General features: G+C 57.5%; 3 protein-coding genes across 3 annotated transcripts in view; 2 read left to right on the top strand and 1 right to left on the bottom strand.

Annotated features, from left to right (window-relative positions):
* The first annotated feature begins 76 nt into the window (after positions 1-76).
* Positions 77-10,518, top strand: LOC140901073 (uncharacterized). The gene is made up of 3 exons (XM_073319229.1): positions 77-457; positions 831-3,164; positions 10,489-10,518. Exons 1-2 carry the CDS (start codon positions 77-79, stop codon positions 1,347-1,349), a joined length of 900 nt encoding a protein of 299 aa, XP_073175330.1. The 3' UTR covers positions 1,350-3,164; positions 10,489-10,518.
* Positions 5,837-24,487, top strand: PODNL1 (podocan like 1). Its single transcript, XM_073318954.1, has 11 exons — positions 5,837-9,707; positions 10,515-10,710; positions 13,594-13,842; positions 14,392-14,485; positions 15,046-15,110; positions 15,885-15,994; positions 17,207-17,363; positions 17,856-17,971; positions 18,316-18,973; positions 19,762-19,910; positions 20,940-24,487. The coding sequence occupies exons 1-11, from the start codon at positions 9,547-9,549 to the stop codon at positions 21,088-21,090; spliced, it is 2,106 nt and encodes a 701-aa protein (XP_073175055.1). The 5' UTR covers positions 5,837-9,546; the 3' UTR covers positions 21,091-24,487.
* Positions 24,330-27,747, bottom strand: part of CC2D1A (coiled-coil and C2 domain containing 1A) — a 35,393-nt gene continuing 31,975 nt past the window's right edge. Inside the window, exon 30 of the mRNA XM_073318951.1 lies at positions 24,330-27,744. Coding sequence (XP_073175052.1) covers positions 27,724-27,744 — 21 coding nt within the window. The 3' untranslated portion in view covers positions 24,330-27,723. The remainder of the gene's footprint in view (positions 27,745-27,747) is intronic.

Below are 27,747 nucleotides of genomic sequence, written 5' to 3'. Positions count from 1 at the left end.
GACAGCATGGACCCCAACGGGGCGACAGCCAACAGCACGGCGCCCAACGGGGCGACAGCCGACAGCACAGCGCCCAATGGGGCGACAGCCGAGAGCCGACAGCACGGCGCCCAACGGGGCGACAGCCGACAGCACGACAGCCGACAGCACGGTGCCCAACGGGGCGACAGCCAAGAGCCGACAGCCGACAGCCGAGAGCACGGCGCCCAACGGGGTGACAGCCGACAGCACGACAGCCGACAGCACGGCGCCCAACGGGGCGACAGCCAAGAGCCAACAGCCGACAGCACGGCGCCCAACGGGGCGACAGCCGACAGCACGACAGCTGAGAGCACGGTGCCCAACGGGGCGACAGCCAAGAGCCGACAGCACGGCGCGCAACGGGGCGACAGCCGACAGCATGACAGCTGACAGCATGGACCCCAACGGGGCGACAGCCAAGAGCCGACAGCCGAGAGCACGGTGCCCAACGGGGCGACAGCCGACAGCACGACAGCCGACAGCACGGCGCCCAACGGGGCGACAGCCAAGAGCCAACAGCCGACAGCACGGCGCCCAACGGGGCGACAGCCGACAGCACGACAGCTGAGAGCACGGTGCCCAATGGGGCGACAGCCGAGAGCCGACAGCACGGCGCCCAACGGGGCGACAGCCGACAGCACGACAGCCGACAGCACGGCGCCCAACGGGGCGACAGCCAAGAGCCGACAGCCGAGAGCACGGCGCCCAACGGGGCGACAGCCGACAGCACGACAGCCGACAGCACGGCGCCCAACGGGGCGACAGCCAAGAGCCAACAGCCGACAGCACGGCGCCCAACGGGGCGACAGCCGACAGCACGACAGCTGACAGCACGGCGCCCAACGGGGCGACAGCCAAGAGCCGACAGCACGGCGCGCAACGGGGCGACAGCCGACAGCACGACAGCTGACAGCATGGACCCCAACGGGGCGACAGCCAACAACATGGCGCCCAACGGGGCAACAGCCGACAGCACAGCGCCCAATGGGGCGACAGCCGAGAGCCGACAGCACGGCACCCAACGGGGCGACAGCCGACAGCACGGCGCCCAATGGGGCGACAGCCGAGAGCCGACAGCACGGCGCCCAACGGGGCGACAGCCGACGGCACGACAGCCGACAGCACGGCGCGCAACGGGGCGACAGCCAACAGCACGACAGCTGACAGCACGGCGCCCAACGGAGCGACAGCCAAGAGCCGACAGCACGGCGCCCAACGGGGCGACAGCCAACAGCACGGCGCCCAACGGGGCGACAGCCGACAGCACGGCACCCAACAGGGCGACAGCCGAGAGCCGACAGCACGGTGCCCAACGGGGCGACAGCTGACAGCACGACAGCCGACAGCACGGCGCCCAACGGGGCGACAGCAGACAGCACAACAGCCGACAGCACGGCGCCCAACGGGGCGACAGCCGAGAGCCGACAGCACGGCGCCCAACGGGGCGACAGCCGACAGCACGGCGCCCAACGGGGCGACAGCCGAGAGCCGACAGCACGGCGCCCAACGGGGCGACAGCCGACAGCACGGCGCCCAACGGGGTGACATCCGACAGCACTGCGCCCAACGGGGCGACAGCCGACAGCCGACAGCACAGCGCCCAACGGGGCGACAGCCGAGAGCCGACAGCAAGGCTCCCAACGGGGCGACAGCCGAGAGCCAGCAGCACGGCGCCCAACGGGGCGACAGCCGACAGCACGGCGCCCAACGGGGCGACAGCCGAGAGCCGACAGCACGGTGCCCAACGGGGCGACAGCCGACAGCACGGCGCCCAACGGGGTGACATCCGACAGCACTGCGCCCAACGGGGCGACTGCCGACAGCCGACAGCACGGCGCCCAACGGGGCGACAGCCGAGAGCCGACAGCAAGGTGCCCAACGGGGCGACAGCCTGACAGCCGACAGCAAGGCGCCCAACGGGGCGACAGCCAACAGCCTGACAGCCGACAGCACGGCGCCCAACGGGGTGACAGCCGACAGCACTGCGCCCAACGGGGCAACTGCCGACAGCCGACAGCACGGCGCCCAACGGGGCGACAGCCGAGAGCCAACAGCGTGGCGCCCAACAGGGCGTGGTGTGTCCCAACGACCAAAGCCCAGGCGTGACACAGGGAAAAGGCAAGGCGCGCAACAGGATGACAACTCAATGGCATTGTGCCCAATGACGGTGTAGCCCAAAGACAATGACAGCCAAACGGCCTAGGACCCAATGGGGCAGCAACCCAGTGGCATGGTCCACAATGATGGGCAGCCAAATGGTACCACCTTGCTCAATTGGGCTGACAACCAAACCATGTTGTGATCTATGGTGGTGCTGCCCAGTGGTAGGAACAGCTAAATGGCATCATGCCCAGCCATGGTGCAACTCAATGCCAACCAAACGACACTGTGCCCAATGGCAAGATGCTTTAAACTGTCATTACATCCCAACCAAATTGTGTCATCGCCCTGCACTGAAACGTCATCAGACTGCACTAAAACATTCCCCCCTCTGTAAAGGAGGGAGATTTGCGGACGTTGTGGCCAAAAGAGACCATTTTGATCAGCTGATCTGTCTTCTGGCAGAAAACAGACCAGAGACTCCTACCCAGTGATTCCTGAAGCAAACCCCAAACTTCTATCTGAGTTTGAGCATCTCCTTTAGAAAGACATCCAGACTTGATTTATGTCCCAGGGAAGTTCTGACGATAAATCCCTTCAGCTCTGTGATGTGCTCAGTCGGGTGGTGAGCACCACCAGAAAGATCACGAGGAAACATCATCTAACTGCCTGGAAATGTCACTGATGCAGCCCAGTGTCATCTTGTCACAGCTGAACATCATGTGAAATCATCTGCATGTGGCATGAAAATGAGGTCTGAAGCCATGGACATAAAGGATGGGTCACCCATCCCTTGTAGAATCCTAGAAGGCTTGTGGTACGCAGCATCCACCATCCTCATTTATGCATGACTTAAGTAAATGATCAGTGACTTATTTATGGGGCACATTGAAGGAATCAGTCAGAAAACAAGCTGAGAGCTTCCTCCTTCTCATCAATGTTGGGGTTTTAATAATACTCTGACCATCTCCTGCATCTTCCATCCAACGCATTCAAGCACTTTGCCAACATTAATGGCTTGAGCTTCGCAATACTCCTGGGAGGTAGGTCAGTATGATTAACCCCTTTTATCTCAGGGAGGGGAAACTGCGACACAAAGAAGGAAAGTGAATTGGCCAGGGTCACAGGGCCTGAGATGTAGCGCAGTGATTCGGACTAACCGCTAGGTCACACTGCCTTCCAGCGCCGGCGATAGAGACGAACTCCCGGTGCTCTCACCATTAGGCTTCTCCCATAGCCAGAAGTAGCACCAAAGAGTCCTGATGCTTACTCCTGCTTTCTACCCAGATGTCTTGGCTTCCAGACGCCTGATCTTACCACTAGCACACTCTCCTCTCAGAGCCAGGAATAGAACCCAGGAGTCCTGACTCCAAGTTCTCGCCTTTTGCCACGAGACATCTTTATCACTATAGATCCTTAGGACCAAATTAATCTCACTTGGCATAAGGAGGCATTTCACCTGCGTACGCTGTATCTTGGCTCAGCCTTGGCATTGAAATTCACCTGCCAGGAGAGCAGAGGATCAGTGAGGGGGGAAATACCCTGTTCCCCAGATCCGGGGCTAGCCCAGAAGCTTTCAGTATGACTGCTCAGAGCTCAAGTATGAAACTGCAGAAAAACCTGAGAGTCTCTGGATTAAGTTTAGAAGTGTGAGCAACAAGGGTGATGTCGTGGTGGGAGTCTAATATAGACCACCGGACCAGGGGGATGAGGTGGACGAGGCTTTCTTCCAGCAACTCGCAGAAGTTATTAGATCGCACGCCCTGGTTCTCATGGGAGAATTCAATCACCCTGATATCTGCTGGGAGAGCAATACAGCGGTGCACAGACAATCCAGGAAGTTTTTGGAAAATGTAGGGGACAATTTCCTGGTGCAAGTGCTGGAGGAACCAACTAGGGGCAGAGCTGTTCTTGACCTGCTGCTCACAAACTGGGAAGAACTAGTAGGGGAAGCTAAAGTGGATGGGAACCTGGGAGGCAGTGACCATGAGATGGTCGAGTTCAGGATCCTGACACAAGGAAGAAAGGAAAGCAGCAGAATACGGACCCTGGACTTCAGAAAAGCAGACTTTGACTCCCTCAGGGAACTGATGGGCAGGATCCCCTGGGAGAATAACATGAGGGGGAAGGGAGTCCAGGAGAGCTGGCTGTATTTTTAAGAATCCTTATTGAGGTTACAGGGACAAACCATCCCAATGTGTAGAAAGAATAGTAAATATGGCAGGCGACCAGCTTGGCTTAACAGTGAAAGCCTTGCTGATCTTAAATACAAAAAAGAAGCTTACAAGAAGTGGAAGATTGGACAAATGACCAGGGAGGAGTATAAAAATATTGCTCGGGCATGCAGGAGTGAAATCAGGAGGGCCAAATCACACCTGGAGTTGCAGCTAGCAAGAGATGTTAAGAGTAACAAGAAGGGTTTCTTCAGGTATGTTGGCAACAAGAAGAAAGTCAAGGAAAGTGTGGGCCCCTTACTGAACGAGGGAGGCAACCTAGTGACAGAGGATGTGGAAAAAGCTAATGTACTCAATTCTTTTTTTGCCTCTGTCTTCACGAACAAGGTCAGCTCCCAGACTACTGCACTGGGCAGCATAGCATGGGGAGGAGGTGACCAGCCCTCTGTGGAGAAAGAAGTGGTTTGGGACTATTTAGAAAAGCTGGACGTGCACAAGTCCATGGGGCCGAATGCGTTGCATCCGAGAGTGCTAAAGGAACTGGCGGCTGTGATTGCAGAGCCATTGGCCATTATCTTTGAAAACTCATGGTGATCAGGGGAAGTCCCAGACAACTGGAAAAAGGCTAATGTAGTGCCCATCTTTAAAAAAGGGAAGAAGGAGGATCCTGGGAACTACAGGCCAGTCAGCCTCACCTCAGTCCGTGGAAAAATCATGGAGCAGGTAGGTCCTCAAGGAATCAATTTTGAAGCACTTAGAGGAGAGGAAAGTGATCAGGAACAGTCAGCATGGATTCACCAAGGGCAAGTCATGCCTGACTAATCTAATTGCCTTCTATGACGAGATAACTGGTTCTGTGGATGAAGGGAAGCAGTGGACGTGTTGTTCCTTGACTTTAGCAAAGCTTTTGACACTCTCTCCCACAGTATTCTTGCCAGCAAGTTAAAGAAGTATGGGCTGGATGAATGGACTATAAGATGGATAGAAAGCTGGCTAGATTGTCGGGCTCAACAGGTAGTGATCAATAGCTCCATGTCTAGTTGGCAGCCGGTATCAAGTGGAGTGCCCAAGGGTCGGTCCTGGGGCCAGTTTTGTTCAATATCTTCATAAATGATCTGGAAGATGGTGTGGATTGCACCCTCAGCAAAATTGCAGGTGACACTAAACTGGGAGGAGTGGTAGATACGCTGGAGGGTAGGGATAGGATACAGAGGGACCTAGATAAATTTGAGGATGGGGCCAAAAGAAATCTGATGAGATTCAACAAGGACAAGTGCAGAGTCCTGCACTTAGGATGGAAGAATCCAATGCACCGCTACAGACTAGGGACCGAATGGCTCGGCAGCAGTTCTGCAGAAAAGGACCTAGGGGTTACAGTGGACGAGAAGCTGGATATGAGTCAACAGTGTGCCCTTGTTGCCAAGAAGGCCAATGGCATTTTGGGATGTATAAGTAGGGGCATTGCCAGCAGATCGAGGGACGTGATCGTTCCCCTCTATTCGACACTGGTGAGGCCTCATCTGGAGTACTGTGTCCAGGTTTGGGCCCCACACTACAAGAAGGATGTGGAAAAATTGGAAAGAGTCCAGCAGAGGGCAACAAAAATGATTAGGGGACTGGAACACATGAGTTATGAGGAAAGGCTGAGGGAACTGGGGATGTTTAGTCTACGGAAGAGAAGAATGAGGGGGGATTTGATAGCTGCTTTCAACTCCCTGAAAGGGGGTTCCAAAGAGGATGGCTGTAGACTGTTGTCGGGGTAGCAGATGACAGAACGAGGAGTAATGGTCTCAAGTTGCAGTGGGGGAGATTTAGGTTGGATATTAGGAAAAACTTTTTCACTAGGAGGGTGGTGAAACACTGGAATGTGTTACCTAGGGAGGTGGTGGAATCTCCTTCCTTAGAAGTTTTTAAGGTCAGGCTTGACAAAGCCCTGGCTGGAATGATTTAATTGGGGATCGGTCCTGCTTTGAGCAGGGGGTTGGACTAGATGACCTCCTGAGATCCCTTCCAACCCTGATATTCTATGATTCTCATGTTGAAACAGTTGGGGCCTGATCACAGGCTCTCTGCAGGACAGAGACAGAGTCATGGCTCTATTCTCTGTCTGACTCAGAAGCTGGCAGGACTCTTAATACACTGGCAAATGGTCAGAATGTGGGATTTGGAAAAGAAAAGCCAGAAAAATATGTTTACAGTTCTATCCTGGCCTTGAGCCAGCCAAGCCAGGCTGGAGCCTGGGCCTATAAATAGGCCTTTAAAACTAGCTTCCAAGAGTCGGCCAGTCAAATACCAGGAATACTTTTAAAACAGGGGCTTGGGAATCTTGTTACTATCATAGCATTGTTAGTGATGTAAGGCAAGATAAGTGTTAATCCACTGTCATGCTTCAAGGCATCATCTGATTGCTGCAGGGCTCAGGAAGGTTTTATTTAAAAAAAATAACACTGCCACCTGTATTTCTACAAAGAAGTGGCCATGGGATATCAATGTAAAACTGCTCAGTTGTGGGTCATAGGCTCTATATTGTTCCTGGCTAATGGAGAGTCTCCTATAGTTCAAGTTGGCGATGGTGATTTTGGAGCAGAGAGTCTGAGATCTCTCCTCATTCATTATATGTAACAGTGACATCTGTAAAGTCCCAGTGGTGAGAGGAGGCTAGTGGACCAGTGCGACTGGTCTGATCCAGTGCAGCAGGAGTCAGGGATATGGGACTAAATCACGTTTTGGTTCAGGGGTCAAATTTTTATAGTGCCTAAGGAAGCTAAATTCCATTTTCAAAAGTCTATCTGGGTTTTCAACAGCGCGTTCGAAGATGATGCGCCAGGGCAGTAGATTATGGGACAGGACAGAGGGAGTTATGGGCCTTTGACCCCAAATTCCCACTGTTCCCTGAGAGAAGTACGGATATCCCACCACGCATCCTAAAAATTCCCCACAAGGCAGCACACTTGCAGGTGGGACACATAGGATGCTGGGATGCTTACCCATAATGCAACGCCTTTTTGCCCATACACCCTGATGCTGTGTGTGGCCTCAAGGTGCCAGCACCCATGTGGGAGTGTGCTCTGCCAAAATAATTTTGTCGGCAGCAGAACTTTTGCCAGTGAAGTCACTTAACCTTTTAACCAAACTTGTGAAGCAGGAGCTGAGAGATTAGAGTAGGTGGATGTTGATCCAATGCACTGGGGAAGCAGGTGTACTAAATTACATGGGGCAGTGCTCTGAACCTGGACAGACAGAAGCCTAGCGGGATGGATGGTCAGATTGGATATAGCAAATCCATAGTTCCTTCCTGTCCTCTACAGAGAAACGACGTAAACCCCTTGAGGAGCAAATTGCAAAGTTATATGAATGGCAGGAAAGTAAATTAGATTTAAAGAAATTGGGCTTTGCCAATTAGGAGCCAAGGATGACTCTGACCTTGTAAGGAGTTTGGGTACTCCTCAGTTTTGCTTTAAGGATGGTGGGGTTCTCTGTTGTACTTCATGGTGGTATTGGAAATCTGGCCCCATGGCTTTAACAGCTTCAGTGCTTTCCAGTGACCTGGCTTGGTCTGGGGTGTCTGTAATTATAGGAAGTGTGTGACTTCGAAAGGAGAGCTTGGGGTTTCTTAAAACACAGCTAAGGCTTCTTAATTTGATTTTGGCAGTGGCTGGAGCACATTCTAGCATCCTCCTTGGATTTCAGTTTGCAAGGAATGAAAGAATTGAGGCTGAAACATGCGAGGGGTTGGGTCGAAATGGTACAAGTCTGATACTTCGCTCTCAGGTAGCGCATTTCATCAAAGCAGCTTTAAACGAGGTATCATCCTCCTCACATCACAGATGGGGAAACAGAGGTACAGAAAGGTGAAGTGGCCTGTCTGGTGCCCCCCATGTGCAGCCTTGCCTAGTCTTGTGATATTTGGTGGTTTTCTTAAAGCTCCAGTTCTTGGAGTCATGTTATTATGTGAGACTCTCGGCTTTTCTTTTTTAAAAGCCGTCCTATTCTAGCCCGGCGCAGCAGAGGAAAGTCTGGAAACATGACCCTTGTACAGCTCAAAAAGGCAAAGGAGAAGAACTCAAATGTCTCCTGGAGCTTGAACGGTTGGGGTTGGCAATATTGCATGTGTGCTGGGGAGCTGTGCATGTTACCTCAGATTGGGGGGGGCTCCAGGTAGGGTAGCCCAACAGACATTTCCTGTACTAAGAAGTACTGTAATGAGAACTACCACTAGAGGGTGTTCAGAAACATGACAGCATTGATTTGGTGTAAGACTTTTGCTGCAGAGATGCCTCAGTACCCCAGAATCCTTTGCAGTAGTGGGCACTTCAGGGTCCCAGAGTCCTTTGTGGCAGCTGCCTCAGTACTTCTGAACTGCTAACTCTGTAGGAGGTGCAAAGAATTCTGGGGGCACGTTTTGAAATCTCGAAGCACCAGCCACAGACATATGAGCAGAAACCAGGTAGCCCCTGCAGGCTGGGGGAATGACACAGACAAGGCAGGATTAATAGAATATCAGGGTTGGCAGGGACCTCAGGAGGTATCTAGTCCAACCACCTGCCTATAGCAGGACCAATCCCTAATTTTTGCCCCAGATCCCTAAATGGCCCCCTCAAGGATTGAACTCACAACCCTGGGTTTAGCAGGCCAATGCTCAAACCACTGAGCTATCCCTCCCCCCAGGATTGGGTGGGAGATGGAAGCAGCAAGCCAGCTGGGTCAAGGGGTGCCAATCCCTGTCTTTGCCTAGAGCAGCATGTAGGGGTGGTTGGGATGAGCCGTCCTTCCGGCGCTAGAAGAGATAGAAGCCCAGAGACTTGGCACCACCTCCTGTTGCAAGATGTGTGTGAGGGGCATGAGTTATGAAGGGTTTGGAGCAGAGGGGCCAGCAGCAGCACTGAGAGTGGGAACCAGAGAGGAGTTCATTCTTCTCTGGGATGGATGGGCCCAGAGAAATAGCTGCCTTGAATCTAACAATGCTCGTTTGGTATGAGGGTGATCCTGGGGTAGGGGACGGTTTTGGAGTCAATCCAGGGAGTCAGCCCCTGCTCCCTGCAGAGCCCATGGGGTTTGTCCAGACGGGCTCGGAGAAAGCCTCTGAGGTCTCTTGAATTTGCACTCAGAATGCTGGAGGCAACTGTGGCGGCCTACAGCTGGCCGGGTGACAAGTATTTCAGTTACGGTAATTGGCCATTACCACTGACTCCGAAGTACAAACACTGCGATTCCCAGGGAGGTCTTTGAGGCTGGACAAATTACATTCTTCATGGCCCATCAGGAGCCAGAAATGTTACCCCATATGGGAATCACGCAACCTCCCATTGCTGGCCCCCTGGATAACTCAGCAACAAGGAGTGGGCAGCCGGGAAGCCGAATCCCAGTGCTTGACGGAGGGGAGGGGAATCTGGGAATTCCCACATCCCACTGGTTAGTGGGAGAAATCTGGGGTCCCTAGTGGGAACGGAGCCCAGAGATCAGAGACTTGTGGGCTAATGGGCACGATCTGGGGGCTTATGTTTCCTGGGGTGGGGGCTAGTTTCAGCTTGGTGGGGTGGAAGTGTTAGTCCAGTACTTACAGCAGGGACACTGAGTCAGGACTCCTGGGTTTTATTCCCAGCTCTGGGATGGAAGTGGGGTCTAGTGGATAGAGAAGGAGGGGCCGGGAGTCAGGACTCCTGGGTTCTATTCCCACCTCTGGCATGGGAGTCGGGCCTAGTGACGGAATTTTGAGGAAGGACTCCTGACTTCTTTCCAATGCCCTGGGTGACCTTGGGCAAGTCACGTCAGCTCATTATGCCTCAGTTTCCCCCCGGGTTATGTGGCAGCACTAACACCAAGCCAGCCTGCGTGGAGGGCAGCTTAGCGACTGGGTGCGGAGTAGCACAGGATCGGGGCGGGGGCAGAACATGGCGGTTCCGACCGCACGCAGGAAAAACAAACAGTAACAGTTAAGTTTCCCCAGAGTCCTAGCTGCCTCTGTGCATGGTTGGAATGCCAGACTCAGTAAACGTGATCCCTTCCAAACGTTCCGGCAGGACCTCTGCCAGCCCCATTATGCAACCCCAGTCGCAGCAGACCCAGAGTCCCCCTACTTGCCCAGAGCCCGAGTCTCCCCCAGCCCACCTCCCTCCCTTGGCTTTGATCAGACGAGAAGACAACACCAAGCGAAGACACAGCGTCCCGGCTGCAGTGCGACAGCTCCTGGCAGGTTGCTTTCTCCGTTTCCTTTCCCAGTGCCCCGGGAGGCGAGCGTGCGGGCGTGTGCGGAACGCAACTCTTCCTGTGGGGACCGTGTGAGGACGATCTTTATTTCAGAGGCAAAGACAGAGCTGAGGGAATCAGGAGCCCCACACCGATCTGGCTTCAATTAAAGATCCTGGGAAGACTGCAGAGTGGAGCCTGGGAGCCTCGCAGCTGGGACCCGGCTATGGTGAGGGAGAGCTTCGGCTCCGGCCTTTTCGGGGACCCAGCGGACTTAAGGCTTATTGGCGAAGAGGCTCCAGCGATGCCTGCTTGGGCGGGTGACTCATGAGGGCAGCTGGGGGCCATCCCACTCTGTGCTGGAGGAGGGAGGAGGTCTCCCAGACCCGCTTAGATGCATTGGCACTGGCCAAAAGGGGAAAATTTTATGAGGGATTCATCCCAGCCTTTGGGGGAGTCTCCCTCTGGCCCTGCCCCCCACCTGCTCTGAGCAGGGTTCGATGACACAGTGATAGCGCTCTCACTGGTGGGGCTGTGTCGAAGGAGATTTCCCAGGCAAGGCCCAGGGGAGATCCAGCTTTCGACCCCAGGGCCGATTCGCTGCTCTTGGAGGGGAGTGGGGTCTAGTGGGTAGAGCAGGGGCCTGGCATTAAGGTGAGGGTCCCCAGACCCTGCAATCAATGTGCCTTATCCCTGCCCTGCAGGTACAACCCCAGAGCAGAGCTCATTCTTTATGGCCAATTTGTTGGAGCTGTCAACAAGGGGCCATTCAGTGCCTGTTGGGCTGGCAGGTTTTGACCTGTCTGCCAGCTGGGAACTGGGCTGGGACCCTGCCCGCTCATTTCACACTCGTCTCCCAAAGGGGGAGGGAGCAACTCCCCCGGTCCTGGCCAATTTCAAACCACGTCACAGTTGGGTCCATTTTGGCAGCCTCGGCGGAGAAGCTGAAGACTGAACAGATTCTGCTCTGGAGGGACGGGACAGGAGTGTGTCCAGGCCGCACCTGTTGTTCTGTGGGGGATTGGGGCCGGTGAATCTATCGGAGCCCATCTAGCCCTGCAGGGTCATTCCCTCCAGGGCGTTTTCCAGGGCTGTGTCCCATCTGCTGTTAAATCACTCTCTGGGATACCGAACAGAGCTCGTGGGAGCCCTGTAGTGCGTACCTGTTGTTCCACAAATGTACACGTCGCTTCCAGTAAAGCATGTGGCCAGGGAATGAAACAGGCAGTGGGAGAGTGGGGTTTCTTGTATTATCGTTAGGGTGACCAGGTGTCTGGTTTTCGACTGGGACACCTGGTCGAAAAGGGACCCTGGGGGCTCCTGTCGGTACTGCCGACCTAGCCATTAAAAGTCCGTTTGGCGGTGCTGTGGCACCAAGGCAGGCTGGACCCTACCTGTCCTGGGGCACCGCACAGCGCCCCGGAAGCGGCCAGCAGGTCCGGCTCTTAGGCGGTGGGGTTGGGGGCAGGGGGCTCCACGCGCTGCCCCCGCCTGATGCACCAGCTCCACACTCCACCGCGGAGCCTCCTGCCCCCTCGCCTAGGAGCCGGACCTGCTGGCCGCTTCCAGGGTGCAGCGCAGTGCCCCAGGACAGGGCTCTGCAACACTGCCGCCCCGGAGCTGCCCGAGGTAAGCCTGCGTCCCAACCCCCTGCCCTGAGGCCCCCCAAACCCGGAGCCCCCTTCTGCCCCCCAAACCTCTCATCACTGACTCCACCCCAGAGCCTGCACAGACTGCAGCCCCTGACTGAGATCAGGGCCCCGTCGTACCAGGCGCTGCACAGACCCTGACTGAGATCAGGGCCCCATTGTACCAGGCGCTACCCAGACCCTGACTGAGATCGGGGCCCCATTGTGCCAGGCGCTGCACAGACCTAACTGAGATCGGGGCCCCATTGTACCAGGCGCTACCCAGACCCTGACTGAGATCGGGGCCCCATTGTGCCAGGCGCTGCACAGACCTAACTGAGATCAGGGCCCCATTGTACCAGGCGCTACCCAGACCCTGACTGAGATCGGGGCCCCATTGTGCCAGGCGCTGCACAGACCTAACTGAGATCGGGGCCCCATTGTACCAGGCACTACCCAGACCCTGACTGAGATCGGGGCCCCATTGTGCCAGGCGCTGCACAGACCTAACTGAGATCGGGGCCCCATTGTACCAGGCGCTACCCAGACCCTGACTGAGATCGGGGCCCCATTGTGCCAGGCGCTGCACAGACCTAACTGAGATTAGGGCCCCATTGTGCCAGGCGCTGCACAGACCTAACTGAGATCGGGGCCCCATTGTGCCAGGCGCTGCACAGACCTAACTGAGATTAGGGCCCCATTGTGCCAGGCGCTGCACAGACCTAACTGAGATCGGGGCCCCATTGTACCAGGCGCTACCCAGACCCTGACTGAGATCGGGGCCCCATTGTGCCAGGCGCTGCACAGACCTAACTGAGATCAGGGCCTCATTGTACCAGGCACTACCCAGACCCTGACTGAGATCGGGGCCCCATTGTACCAGGCGCTGCACAGACCTAACTGAGATCGGGGCCCCATTGTGCCAGGCACTACCCAGACCCTGACTGAGATCGGGGCCCCATTGTGCCAGGCGCTGCACAGACCTAACTGAGATCGGGGCCCCATTGTACCAGGCGCTACCCAGACCCTGACTGAGATCGGGGCCCCATTGTGCCAGGTGCTACCCAGACCCTGACTGAGATCGGGGCCCCATTGTGCCAGGTGCTGATGTGTTAATTTACAGACGCACACACACGTGCACACACAATCCGGCTGCCGTGCTGAGGAGGTGAAACAGCAGCCTGTGTAGCTGGGGGGAGCTGGTCGGCTGCCAGGCCGGCTAAAACAACAACTAAGGCATTTCAGAGCTGCCAAGTGCCCTGTAAACCGACCTGCCTGGATCCCCAGCAGGTCTGGCTCAGTGGGGCCCTTCATCCCCCCGCAGCAGTGGCTGGTGCTGTGGAGACAGAGCCTGCATTGATGGGGCCGAGCAGGGCCAGGCCTGGGCTGGTAGGAGCCCCTGGGATCGCCGCTCCGTAGGGCTGTGGCATACAGACGGTTCAGTTTGCTCCGGAATTCACCGGACCCTCTTCCCCTCTCCCCAGCGGCTGAGCTGCGGCTGTCTCCTGGTCCTCTTTGTGAAGATCCCCTCCTTCTGCCTGGTCGGGAGCCAGGATGACGAGGACACCCCGCCATCCCCCCGGCTCAGGGGTGGGGGCCTGCCCAAGAAGAATGCCCCGGGCTGCCCGGCCAACTGCACCTGCCCATCAGAGGAGACGGTGGAGTGCGGTGGGCTCGACCTGCACGTCTTCCCCAGTAACGTCTCCAGAGCTGTCCAGCATCTTTCTCTGCAGGTAACTGTCCCCTGCCCCGCAGCGAACCCGGGAGCCCAGTCAGGGCCAGAACCCAGTTTCCGAGGAGGGTCTATAGAGCGACCCAGGGGTCAGGGGCAGATGGGTCCCGTTGGATGTGGCGTCCCAGGGGTCAGAGGCAGCCGGGGACCGTTGGACATGGCGCCCCAGGGGTCAGGGGCAGCTGGGACCCATTGGCTGCAGCGGCCCACGGTTCAGAGGGCAGCTGGGGGCCCTTGGATGTGGCATCCCAGGGGTTAGGGGCAGTCGGGGGCCGTTGGACGTGGTGCCCCAGGGGTCAGGGGCAGCTGGGGGCCCTTGGATGTGGTGTCCCAGGGGTCAGAGGGCAGCCGGGGGCCGTTTGACGTAGCACTCCAGGGGTCAGAGGGCAGCCAGGGGCCTATCGGACGTGTTTCTCCTGGGAGGCCAGAGCCCAGAGCAGCCCTCCCCTGACTCTCCACCTCCCGTGTCTCTCTCACTGCTGCCCTCCGGCCCTGGGCAAATGCCTCCCACTTCCCCAGGGACTGAGGTGAGCGGGGTCTCCTTCTGCAGAATAACCAGCTACGGGAGCTGCCCTATGACGAGCTGGCCCAGCTGACCAGCCTGAAAACCCTCAACCTGCACAACAACCACATCATCTCCGATGGTGAGGGAGCCGCTGCGGGCAGGGGGCTGGGGACGCCATCGAAGGGAGCGGTGCAGTGGGCAAGGGCCCTGCCTGCGTGACCTGGGTGTGTGTGTGTGCGAGTCAAGGGAGAGCTCTTCCCAGCCTCCAATGGAACAGAAATCCCCATGGTCCGGTATCGGAGCCCGTCATCCCTTTGTCCTTCTCTCCTTGAATCCCAGCAGGCCGTCCCCCTGTCCTGCAGTTTCAGCTGGATACAGGAATTTCCTCCACTTCCACTTCTAAATTCTTGTGCAGCTGCTGGCTCCTACCCCAGAGGCAGCTGCATTTCAGCAGCATGAGAAGTTTTTTGGGACTGTTATAGAAAAGCACGGTGGGAAGCTGGATGCAAAGCATTCTGGGTAGCTGGATGGCAGGTACAGGATGCATAGCTCCGTGGGTGAGTGGAAGCAGCCACGGGGCCTTGCAGGGGTGGAGGCAGGGTCTGAGTTCGCGAGCTGGATGGAGCAGGTACACGTACCGGCCTCCCTTCTGCGCAGGGTGTGCCTGGACTAGGCAGCCTTCTCTCTGCTGCTTTCTAGGCCTCCCGGATGAAGCCTTTGAATCCTTGGAGTCGCTGCAGTACATCTACCTGGCCAACAACAAGGTGTGTGCGCGTCTGTCCTCTGACATGGGGGCGGCAGGGTGGGGCCCGGTGCTCAGCATTCACAGCTGCTTTAACGAGCTGGGATGGCACCAGGAGTTTGCACCCAGCTAGCTGGAAGGGGCTCTGCATGTGTATGTGTGAGAGAGGGATTTCACAAGCTAAACCATGCTGAGCGTGGTCACCAGTGGGATGGGACCTCCAGGGAAAGCCAAGGGTGCTGCAGGGAGTGGTATGGGTGACTCCGTCATGTGGCACTAGGGGGCGCTGCGCTGCAGGGAGCAGGTCGGGTGGCTCCTCTCTGGGTTCGTGCTGACCCCGGAGCCCAGCCTGGGGGCACTGTGCTGCAGGAGGTCCCACCTTTCAGAGGAGACAGGTCCCACATGGTCATTAGAGATGCTGTCCCATTTCCCTCAAGTGTCTGTGCTAACCCTGGTGTCCTGGGAGATTCCAGCTAGGGTGATTCCATCCTGTCTTCCTAACCTCCTGCTGCTGTGCTCATTGGAGACAGGATTCCTCTCCACTTCCTGTCCCAAACCTTTGTGTGGCGGCACTGGGCACTATTAAACAGCTGCTGCATTCTACCCCAGAGCAGATGTTGAGCAACCCCTGTATAAACAGCTGCTGCCTCTGACCCCAGAGGTGGCTGCGTGTCAGTGACCAGTGAAGCAATCCCTCTATAAAGCCTGGCCAGGCCCTCTGGCAGCAACGGGTAGAGCCAGGGCCACACTGATCTCCTGCTAGCATTGGCCTGTCCCCCTTTGGTTTCTTTTCCAGCTCACAGTAGCACCGCAGATCCTCCCCAGCACAGTGCGCATAGTGGACCTGGCTGCTAACCTGCTCACTGAAGTCTATCCGCTCACCTTTGGACAGAAAGCCAACCTCAGGTAGAGCCGCCCTCCAGGCCTCCTGCCTCGGGCACACGGGAGAAGGGAGCACTCTGACGCAGAGGGCCTGCAGCTGTGGGCCGTTTGCTGAGGGGCTCGGATCTCAGTGGGTTGGACTGGCTAAGCCAAGCTCTGGGCATGATTAGTGTGGGCATCTTCTTCAAGCTGGGTGGGGAGCTCAGTAGGGGGCGCTCTCCCCTCTGTGTTGGCCTCAATGTCCCAGCACAGTGCTAGGGGGCGCTGTGCTGCAGGGAGCGGGATGGGGGCTCACTAGGGGGTGCTCTCCCCACTATGGCACTAGGGGGATGGGGGCTCACTAGGGGGCGCTCTCCCTTTGCAGTCAGTCCTCACCCCAGCATGGCTCTAGGGGTTGCTGTGCTGCAGGGAGCGGGATGGGGGCTCACTAGGGGGTGCTCTCCCCACTATGGCACTAGGGGGATGGGGGCTCACTAGGGGGCGCTCTCCCTTTGCAGTCAGTCCTCACCCCAGCATGGCTCTAGGGGGCGCTGTGCTGCAGGGAGCGGGATGGGGGCTCACTAGGGGGTGCTCTCCCCACTATGGCACTAGGGGGATGGGGGCTCACTAGGGGGTGCTCTCCCTTTGCAGTCAGTCCTCACCCCAGCATGGCTCTAGGGGGCGCTGTGCTGCAGGGAGTGGGATGGGGGCTCACTAGGGGGTGCTCTCCCCACTATGGCACTAGGGGGATGGGGGCTCACTAGGGGGCGCTCTCCCTTTGCAGTCAGTCCTCACCCCAGCATGGCTCTAGGGGGTGCTGTGCTGCAGGGAGCGGGATGGGGGCTCACTAGGGGGCGCTGTGCTGCAGGGAGCGGGATGGGGGCTCACTAGGGGGTGCTGTGCTGCAGGGAGCGGGATGGGGGCTCACTAGGGGGTGCTCTCCCCACTATGGCACTAGGGGGATGGGGGCTCACTAGGGGGCGCTCTCCCTTTGCAGTCAGTCCTCACCCCAGCATGGCTCTAGGGGGCGCTGTGCTGCAGGGAGCGGGATGGGGGCTCACTAGGGGGCGCTGTGCTGCAGGGAGCGGGATGGGGGCTCACTAGGGGGCGCTCTCCCCTTGCAGTCAGTGCTCACCCCAGCATGGCTCTAGGGGGCGCTGTGCTGCAGGGAGTGGGATGGGGGCTCACTACGGCGGCTCTCCTCTTCGGGACAGAGACTGGTGTCAGCTCTGTTTTGCTTCCCTCTCCTCCATGTAGGTCCGTGTATCTTCACAACAACCAGCTAGCCAACTCTGGGCTCCCCTATGACGCCTTCAACGGCTCCGACGCCGTCAGCACCATGATCCTCTCCAGCAACCAGCTCAGCTACCTGCCCCAGAACCTGCCCCCCGCGCTCGTCCGGCTCCACTTACAGGTGGGGCAGGGCTGGGGCTCATGACCGGGGTTGGGTGGGGGGTCTGCCTCTGCAGGTACTTTGTATAAATGTGTGGTTGGCCTGGATCCCTGAGGCATGACACATCCCAAAGCCCCACAGCCATTTGCCTTTGATATGGGGAGAGGAGGTGTGGGCCAGTGGTTAGAGCAGGGGGCTGGGAGCCAGGACTCCTGGGTTCCATTTCCAGCTCCGGGAGGGGAGTGGGGTCTAGTGGTTAGAGCAGGAGGGCTGGGAGCCAGGACTCCTGGGTTCTATGCTCAGCGTGGCCTTCGTTTCACTCTGGGACCTTGGGCAAGCCCATCCCCTCTCTGTGCCCCAGCTCTGCCATTCAGATGGCAGCTGGGCTGGGTGGCCTAGTGCTTATCTTGGTACCATATCGAGGGCAGTCTCCCCCCAGCCCTGCTGATGGTGTCTGAGGCGGGCTTGGGAGCTTCTCCCGACTCTAGTGGCCACGACCTCCTGTCCCTGCAGAACAACCGCATCGCCCGGATCCCCAGGGGGGCGCTGAGCAGCCACTGGAAGCTCCGAGAGCTCTACCTGCAGAACAACAACCTGTCCAACCAGGGCATGGACCCGTCTACTTTCAGGTGCGGCTGGGGGAGGGAGCTGCCGCGTGGCAGAGTGCTTAGAGCGGAGGAGATGGGACTTCTGGGCAGGGAGGGGGGTCTAGTGGTTATAGCCAGTGGGGCTGGGAGTCAGGACTCCTGGGTTCTGTTCCTGGCTTTGGGAGGGGAATATGGGTTAGGTGGTAGAGCTGGGGGCCTGGGAGCCAGGACTCTTGGGCTCTATTTCCAGCTCTGGGAAGGGAGTGGGGTCTAGTGGTTAAAGCGGGGGGACCAGCGCGTCAGGACGCCTGGGTCCAGTACAGCAGGAGGCTGCGGCATTAGCTGCTCCCCCCGAGCCAGCGCCCCGTTCCCCGTCCCCTTTGCAGCAAGCTGAAGAGCCTGGAGTACCTGGATCTGTCTAATAACAACCTGACCGAGATCCCGGCTGGCTTCCCCCCGAACATCATGATCCTGCACCTGGGCAAGAACCGCATCGGCTCGCTGCCCCGGGACAGCCTGAGCCGGGTGCGCGGCCTGCAGTACCTGCTGCTGCAGAGCAACCGCCTGACGGCCGCCGGCATCCACCCCGACGCCTTCCTCAGGCTGCGCAAGCTGCATACCCTGCACCTCTACAACAACCGGCTGGAGCGGGTGCCCCCGGGGCTGCCCCGCCGGGTGCGCTCCCTCATGATCCTGCACAACCAGATCGCTCACGTCGGCCTGCACGACTTCGCCAGCACCTACCTGCTGGCCGAGCTCAACCTGAGCTACAACCGGCTCTGCAGCGCCAAGATCCACCGGCTGGCCTTCCGCAAGCTGTGCCGGCTCCAGAGCCTGGACCTGTCGGGCAACCAGCTCACCCTCCTGCCCGCCGGCCTCCCGCCCAGCCTCCAGGTGCTCACGCTGCACAAGAACCAGCTCAACTCCCTCTCGCCCGAGCTGCTGGCCAACCTGACCAGCCTCAAGGAGCTGCACCTGGCCCACAACAGGCTGCGCATCAGCTCCATCACCCCTGGCACGTGGCAGGAGCTGCAGGGGCTCAAGGTGAGGGAGGGGGACGATTGCCCCAGTGACGTAATCGGTGAGGGCAGTGGGGTTGACTGGTTAGAGCAGGGGGCTGGCAGCCAGGTCTCCTGGGTTCTATCCCGGCTCTGGGAGGGGAGTGGGGTCTAGGGGTTAGAGCAGGGAGCTGGGGATCAGGACTCCTGGGTTCTATCCCGGCTCTGCGGGGGAATGTGGCTTAGTGATTAGAGATGAGGCACCAAAACTCCTGAGTTTGTACCTTCATTGCTAGGTTAAAGAGCCCTCTGGCAGCATGGCAATGTGAGACTGGATCAGGACCAGTGGCCAAGTAGCCTCTTATCCTGTCTCTGAGAGGCCCACCATTAGATGCCTCAGCTGAAGGTGCAGGAACCCCCACAGGGATACTCAGCCCCCTATGGAGCTCTCCTAATAGTCAGAGATTGGCTTAAAACCGCGAGGTTTAATCTTCCTTCCAGAACTGTTCTAACTCCAGATGTCCTTGTCATCCGTACAAACATCCAGCCCACTCTTCGAGTCTGACTGTGTTCGCAGCCTCATTGACTTCATGTGACAGGGAGTTCCACAGGCGAACAACATGCTGAATGGAGAAGTAGTTTGAGTTTGTGCCCCACTCCCAGTGTAGAGACTCGAAGGCTGCGATCGAGTCCCCGACCAGCCTGCCCTGCTATTGTCTAGAACAGTCAGGCCTGGCAGGGCGTTACCAGCGATTAGTGGTGTAGAATGAATCCAAGAAGCTGTTGAGAACTCTGCTGGTGGCTTGGGTAACCCTGTCCCTCCTTCTCCCCCAGCTCCTGGATCTCAGCAACAACGAGTTGTCCTATATCCCCCCTGACCTGCCGGAGTCCCTCGAGTACCTGTATCTCCAGCACAACCGCATTGCCGTCATCGGGGCCGAAGCCTTCCACACCATCCCAGACATCCGAGCCATCATCCTCAGGTAACAGCCAGAGCAGCAACAGTAGTGCTGGGAGCACAGGCAGGCTCCCGCCCCGCCATCCTGCTGACCAGAAGGTGGGGCCAGAGCAGGGGGCTGGGAGTCAGGATTCCTGGGTCTCTGTCCCTGGTTCTGGGAAGGGTGTGGGGGGAAGTGGTCAGAGCAGGGGGCTGGGAGTCAGGATTCCTGGGTCTCTGTCCCTGGTTCTGGGAAGGGTGTGGGGGGAAGTGGTCAGAGCAGGGGGCTGGGAGTCAGGATTCCTGGGTCTCTGTCCCTGGTTCTGGGAAGGGTGTGGGGGGAAGTGGTCAGAGCAGGGGGCTGGGAGTCAGGATTCCTGGGTCTCTGTCCCTGGTTCTGGGAAGGGTGTGGGGGGAAGTGGTCAGAGCAGGGGGCTGGGAGTCAGGATTCCTGGGTCTCTGTCCCTGGTTCTGGGAAGGGTGTGGGGTGAAGTGGCCAGAGCAGGGGGCTGGGAGTCAGGACCCCGGCTCGCTGAAGGTGCGTCTACGTTGCAGCTGGGAGCACGCCTCGCAGTGCAGGTAGACAGACTTGCACTAGCTTCGCTGGGGAAAATCCAGCTGTGATGGGGAGAAGGAGAGGTGGCTCCAGCTAGCCCCCCGAGCTGCAACCCACGGGCTTGGGCGGGCTCGGACTCCGGTGGCCAGCCTGACTCCTGCCAGAGTCTCATCTCAGTGGTCAGAGTCAGTTAGCGCACTCGCTTGAGGCTTGCTGCAGCGCAAGAGGTCCCCTGGGTGACCTCAGCCAAGTCGCTGCTCTCCGCACCCCCTCCAGCACCTAAGCAACACTTGTGGGGTGGGGAGGGCCAGAGGGTCAGGTTGGAGCCCAAGTTTGGGCTCCCCGGAGCTATAGAGAATGGGACTGTCCCGTCCTTGCTCTGTCACCTGAGGCCTCTGGCGTTGAGGGGCCCAGTGCTGAGGGCAGGGTCCTAGGTGCCATCTGCCTGGACTATTCGGCCAACAGAGGCCTCTTCTTGGCAGAGAACGAAGTTTTTCACCAGTCCTCCTGTTCTTTCAGATCCAACCGTCTGCTGGCAGCCAGCGTGTCTGACCAGGCCTTCGCGGCCCTGAAGCAGCTGGAGGTCGTGGACACTACGGGGAACCCCGAACCCATCAGTGTCAAGATGCCACGAGCGGGGCACTGGCTCAGGTCCCAACCAGGCCCCTAGCAAGCAGCCACCTGAGCCGGTCAGTGTCTGCCCTGGGCCTGGTTTGTCAGGGAAGCTTGAGTAGCAGCGAGGAAGTGAGGAACCAGGGCAGCTTTCTCCTCCAGCTGCGCTGTTCAGGTCCTAGACCGTGTTATCGCTATGGGCTTGGACGGTCCTGTTAAGGAGCGGCAGCTAAGCAGGGTTGGGCAGGCTCGGTACTTGGACGGGAAAATCCAGCTATGGTGGGGAGTAGGGTGGGTGTCTCAGTAGGGGGTGCGCTTCCCTGAGAGTCAGCACAGTACTGGGGGCGCTGTGCTACCGGGAGCAGGGGGCACGCTCCTGCTCTTTCAGCCAACCACAGAATTGAGGTCCTGTGCCTTGATCAGCCTGGCGAATTCCATCTGCCTCCCTAACTCCCCCGGCACTCTCCACTAGATCGGCCACTCTTCTCCAACCTCTCATCCAAACCATCACGTGGAACTGCCACGTTCCACCCCAGAGGTGGCTGCATTTCAGTGCCAGGGAAGTTACTGCCCTCTGTATGCACATCTGTATAGGGCTAAATTCTGAGCTGCTATCAGGTGCGATTCCTCTGAGCCCTCCAACCAGCTCTGAACTAGACAGGTGCTTTGGGATCTCTCGGGCTGAGAGGAGATCTAGCAAAATCCCCTGAAATCCCTCTCTCCTGCAGTCATTTCCTGCAGCCACCTTCCCTCTGTCATTTCCTGCAGCCGCCTTCCCTTGCTCCCAAGCTCTGCCGCTCCACAGCCCAGATCACAGCGATAACATGGTTTCAGTATCCTCCCTGCCTGCCCCAAGGCAGTGTTCCAGAGGGATTACACTGCCCGCTATTCGCTCCTCGGGGCTCGTCCAGCTGCACAGAGCCCCGACACACCACTAGGCCCTGCCGCAGCCTCCTGAGGATCAGCACATCCCGTCGGGCACTTAAGGTCTCGCTCAACTTTAGCCACGTATTTGAACCAGCCTTACAGGGCACAGGCTCTCAGGAGGGCTGCTTGCCGCTGTGCCCGAGTGGGCCAGCTGGAGGTGTGCATCCGCAGAACCTGACCTATCTTCAGCCAGGGCCTGAACTCCACCCAGCTGACAGGGACCCTCCCCGAAGATTAGTGACAGCAGTACAGGCAAGGTAAGGGCTGGGATGGGGTCTGGACCCTGCGCCTCAGGGCTGCCAGGTAACAGGCGTCTCCATGCTGCCGCCCAGCAAGAGCGCTGATGAAGCCAAAGGCAGGTATTTCAGCTACTGGAACAGGGGAATGGGCCTGGCCCCAGGCAATGGGGCCAGCAGAGCTGTCGGGTGTCTCCACGTCTCTGAGCCACGGGGCGGGGTGGCATGTTTTGGGTCCGGTAGCAAAGGACCGCAGGGTGAATGAAATAACCAGGGCCCCTGTCCTCTGTCCCCAGTTAGCTCCCATCCCCCTCGAATGAATCCCTAACAAATAGATGTCACCTGGCCCCAACGCAGGCTAGAGGAAATGACTGTAAGGTGGGTGCACCATTGGTTGAAAAACCACCCTCGAGTCGCTCTGCCCTGGGACTGGTCCGAGGCAATATTTGCCTTCATGACTTGGCTAATGGACTGTGTGCTTACGACTTTGGCAGAGGACACCATGGGAGGGGCTAGAGGACTGGATTAGAATTCAAACCAACCCTGCCTAATTGGAAACTGGGCCTGAATTCAACAAGGTGAACTTCAGTAAAGTGCAAGTCCTACGCTTTGGAAGGAAATGACACACCGATACACACTGGGGAAACCCTGGGTAGGTGACAGTGCAGTAGAAAAGGATCAGGGGGTTACAGTGGATCACAAATTGGATATGAGCCAACACTGTGAAGGCGGCTAATATTCTGGGCTGTATTCACAGGAATGTGGTATGTAAGACACGGGAGGTAATTGTCCTGCTCTGCTCAGCGCTGGTGAGGCCCCAGCTGGAGTGCTGTGTCCAGGACTGGGCACCAGCCTTTTAGAAGGATGAGGACAATTTGCAGGAAGGACAGAGCAGAGCAACAAAAATGATTAAAAGGTTTAGAAAACCTGACCTGCGAAGAAAGATTAAAAACACTGGGTATGGTTAGTTGTGAGACAAGAAGACCGAGGGGAAGCTGGTAGGTCTTTAAGTATGTTAAGGGCTGTTATAACAAGACCAGCAATCAACTGTTCTCCATGGCAACAGAAGACCACGAAGGAATTGTTTTAGTCTGCAATAAGGGAGATTTAGGTTAGACATTAGGCTAGTGACATACAGGACTAGGTTACGGGGGGTAGAGGGGAGTTGTGGCATCCCTGTCATTGGAGGTTTTTAAGAACAGGTTAAACAAACCTGTCAGGGATGACAGAGATTTACTTGGTCCTGCCTGAGTGCAGGGTTCTGAACTAGGTGACCTCTTGAGGTTCCCTCCAGCCCGACAGTTCCCTGAATCTAACCAAATCTCCGCCAAGGCCCTGAGCTGTTTCAGGCCCTACATGAGGAGTTGGCAGCAGGAGCAGGCCATGGAACGAGTGATCCATGCGCGGCCCAGTGAGCCCTGATAGCACGCCCCCCTCAGCAGCATGCTGCTCCTCAGCTTGCACGAAGTACTCAGTGACTGCAGCTGGTCTGAGAAGCAGTGTAGCCTAGAGGTCTGCGTGGGCAGCCAGGACTCCTGGGTTCCTAGCCCCTGCTTGCTCATTAATTCACTCTATGCCTATAGACCTGTCACTGCCCCTCTCTGCGCCTGTGTTTTAGTATCTGTAAAATGGAACTAACTCATCCTGAGACAAAGTTAACACAGCACTTTGAACAGGTAAAAGGGCAACAGTGTTACTGGGGTTGTTTCTTCCTAGGCAGAGCCTGGGGCCATCTCCAAGCTGTGTTCAGGTCTCCCCCTTTCAGACCAGGCATGCCTGAGGCACCTAGGTTACCCTGTGAAGACGGCTCAGGTTGGTGCTGACCACGCGGCACTGTCAGAGAATGGTTTGGCAGCCCGCATGTGCAATGAGCACAGTAGATCTCGGTCCATTTCATGGAGGGGGGGCAGGCAGCCCCATTTGTAATTAGCCCCGTTGTTGGGAAAGAAGAAGCACCGCTGACCGAACCAGACCCCTTGCTGGAGAGACTATACCAGGTGGGCAGAAGAGTTAGGTAAGTTCAGTGAAGGATGGGTACAGAGACAGGGTGGGGGTGCAATCGATTTCAGCTGCTCTTTCCCCTGGGATGGGAAGCTGGCATTAAGTGAATCCGGCAGAGAACACAAGGACTAAAGAGGTTCCAGAGAGGTTTAATTGTTGTTACAGGATTTCAGTTCAGGGTAGAGCTGGGTCTTGTTTTGGTTGTTTGGTAGAAAAAGAGATTTGTCTTAAAAACTTTATTATATAGATTTGTGGTCTATCTAAGCACAAAATAAAACCAGAACGCAGTCAGTTCCAACATCTCTGCTTTTACATTTGCTCTCGGATTCTCCGGACTGACAGACGCCCCCAGAGACAGGCACTTACATCATGTAAAACCAGACCCAGCAACACACATGGTTCACTGGGCTGTGGAATCAGACGAGGCGGATCAAGAGACATTTCGACAATCTACCCATTATTTACCCTCCAACAAGATTTCTCTTGGGCCAGAGACAGAAAGGGTTAAAATTTGGTTTAAAAGGAAGGTCTGGGGGGAGGGGGAAGTTGAGATTGGACCATTTTGACAGCTAATCAACTCATCCCTCATCCAGCAGCAGCTCTTAGAATTTGGTTATTTACAGGGCTTAAAGGAATGTTTCTGTTTAAAGCAGGCTGTCCCTTGCAAGGGGTGGGGAGAATCCGGATCAGTCTCACACGATCCTTTCCCCTCCTGCCAGGACAGGGAGCAGCGATTAGCGGCGCAGCCCCGCTGGTGCGTGGAGGCTCATCGCCATTGTCAGGGCCACGCAGCTCTCAGGGCCAGGCACGTAAGGAAGAGGCACCAGCCCCACCGCCAAGCTGGGACTGAGATGCCAGCAAGAGTGGGGCAATGCAGGAGGGAGAGAGATCCAGGGGGAATCCCAGCACCACTGAAGTCCAGGATTTCAACCCCTCTAGTGTTTGGGCCTGGGGGTAAGTGGGACTCATTCAGCTATTGCCCTCCACTCCCAAGAGCTCCTAGGAACAGGACAGTTCCCCACCTCCCCCACCCAGCTGCTTGCTTGTAGGATAGCTCTGTCTCTCCCCTCTTGCTCACTGGGGGGTGGGGTTTGCGGTCTCTGCTTTAGGCAGCTCAGAGCTAGAGGTAACCCAGCTTTGGCCTCCTAATGAGCATGGGGTTTTTGAAATCAACCATTCCCAGCCAGGGTATCCCGAGCCTGCCGAGCTGCTGAACCCGGTTCCTGCAGGGAGAAGCTGCAGCTGGTCCATTGGAGCAGGCGCCAGGGGAGAAGGGCAGCAGGGTGAAATGCAGATCTGTTTCAGCCTGCGGCCACAGGGAGAGAAAGCCAGCCCTGCGTGCGCGCGTGGCTCCCTCTGTCCAAAGGGCAAGGAAGAGGCATCGGAGCGGGACAAATGGCCAGAGAGGGGCTCTAGCTGCAGGTTCCTCTATGGTCACTACCAGTAAGTGGGAAATGCAGGGCGAGGGGGATCTTGGACAGCACTCAGACTGGGCCCCTATTAGCCCTTCTGGGTGGATCAGGTCAGTAGCGAGAAATAGCCCTATTCTCCACTTCCCTCTTTCACAGTCTCCTTAAAGCAGCAGGCCCACGCTGGGGTTGGCAGTTCACAACGTGTACCACCCTCCCCAGGCATCCTCTTCCTAGAGCCCTGTGAGTCCTGAACAAAGCAGCGTGAGCAGCTGGGACCTGCAGGCCCTGGGGGAGGGCGTGCGTGCAAAGTGCATTGGTGCAGGGATCCCTCCATGCGAGATGAGCTGCGACCAGAGTGCAAATCAGGGGTGGGGAGAGGGTCCCTGTGAGCCATAATGGGGGGAAGGGGAGGGAGCATCTTTAGTGTCATCTAGTTCTGACAAGGTGCGGAAGTCTTAGTCGGTATTTACACGGTAGCCAGTTGAGGACGCTGGGTCAGCTGCTCTGATCCACAATGAGGTGCCTTTCCCTCCCTGTGATTGTCCCGGCCTTGGCAGGAGGAGACAGCAGGAACATGTCCTCCCTTCCCCTGTAGTCCACTGGATCCAAAGGCAGTGCCACATTCACACTCACCGTGTCCCTGCTCTGACTCCTTAAAGCAGCTTCCTGCCCCACATACTGCCCCGGATCTCACCCGGTTGGGGCGGGGTGGGGGGGCCTCAGAGGGTGTCTCGGGGCTAGGGAAAGGGTTTTCTGCCCATCTCTGCTCACACAGCCCCGGCCTCCCACCACGCAGGCAAAGGCTGGAAGAGCAGCTGCTGCCAAAGCCGGAGCTCTGATGATACAGGCTGGGGAAGGGCGTCGGGGGGCATCCGGGGACAGGCCTTAGCTATGTCTGTGTGACGCAGACAGGCACTGGAGTGGCCCCGGGAGATGCTGCTGCAGGCAGAGGACGGGGCATTCCACAAAAACAGCACCAGGGATTGGATTAGCTGGGTGACAGATAAGTGCCCCCCCGCCTGGGGCCTTTGGGAGGGAGAGCACAGGGCAGTGCTCACAGGTCGCAGCCTTAGCCTGGCTCACGGTGCTGTGTGGTACAAAGCCCCCTTATAAACCGGTGCCCAGAAGGACAGCACGGATTGCACTTTACCAAGGTGGGGGGAGAATTGCAGAGACAATGGCTATACTCTAGTCTGGCCTCGAACCCTGCTCCAGCCAGCACCCGTGCCCCAGGACAGGCACGGCCTTTTCCCAACCACTCCCTGCCCACAGAATTCTAGCCCAGGGTCTGCAAAATGGTTTCAGACTGGGCTCTGAGGGACAGGGCAGGAGATGGGATGGGTGGTTTCCCTTTGCACCAGGTCTTGCCTGGACTAGGACGGGGACCTGTGGCTGAGAACAGGGTGCATCAGCCACCGATACACCCCTAGGCTCCTGTCAGATGGTGCTGAGAACGGCCCGGGGGCTAGCGTAGACGGGGCATTACAAGTAACGGCTGCACAAACGAAGAGTCCTGCACACTGCAGTCCTGTCTGCCCGAGCAGCCAAGTGCTGAGCCTGCTGAAGGGAGGCGGGACCTGTGGTCAGCACCCATTTGCCACAAGTATCTGCCCTAGCACGGGCCCAGCCCTTGTAGAGACAAACCCGGCTGTAGTTTGGCCTTGTGAATAAAGTGCTCTCCCGCTAAGCCTTTTACCAGGCGGCCAGCAGAGCCAGGGACCAGGAGTGGGGTGGACTCCGTGAGCAGAGGGGCAAAGTGATTGTCACACGATTGTCTGGCTCTTCTCCCTGCGGGGCATCATGCACCTCAGGGTTCGGGGGGGGGGCTCTTCTGGGGGGTGGGGGTGAGGTCAGGGCCTGAGCTTACTCCTACCACCAGAGTGGGGTGGGGAAGGGGCACAAGGACAGCACCCTCCCTACATGAGCAGAGGATGCAAGGTCAATTTCAGGGCCTTTCCCATCCCCTCATGTATATCCCACCCCTCGGGGAAAGGAACTCCACCCCTCCCATTAGTGTCTGTCTAGCTTCTCCCCCATGTGGGTCACGGAGGGAAGAGGAGTGCAGTGTGTGGGGGGCAGGCCATTCTGTCCCAGGCCTTCAAAACACCAAGGGCTTCATCTGCGGAACTTCTGAAGCTG

The sequence above is a fragment of the Lepidochelys kempii genome, chromosome 20 (genome assembly GCF_965140265.1).
Source record: "Lepidochelys kempii isolate rLepKem1 chromosome 20, rLepKem1.hap2, whole genome shotgun sequence".
NCBI lineage: Eukaryota > Metazoa > Chordata > Testudines > Cheloniidae > Lepidochelys > Lepidochelys kempii.
This window is presented reverse-complemented; position numbering and strand designations above follow the sequence as displayed.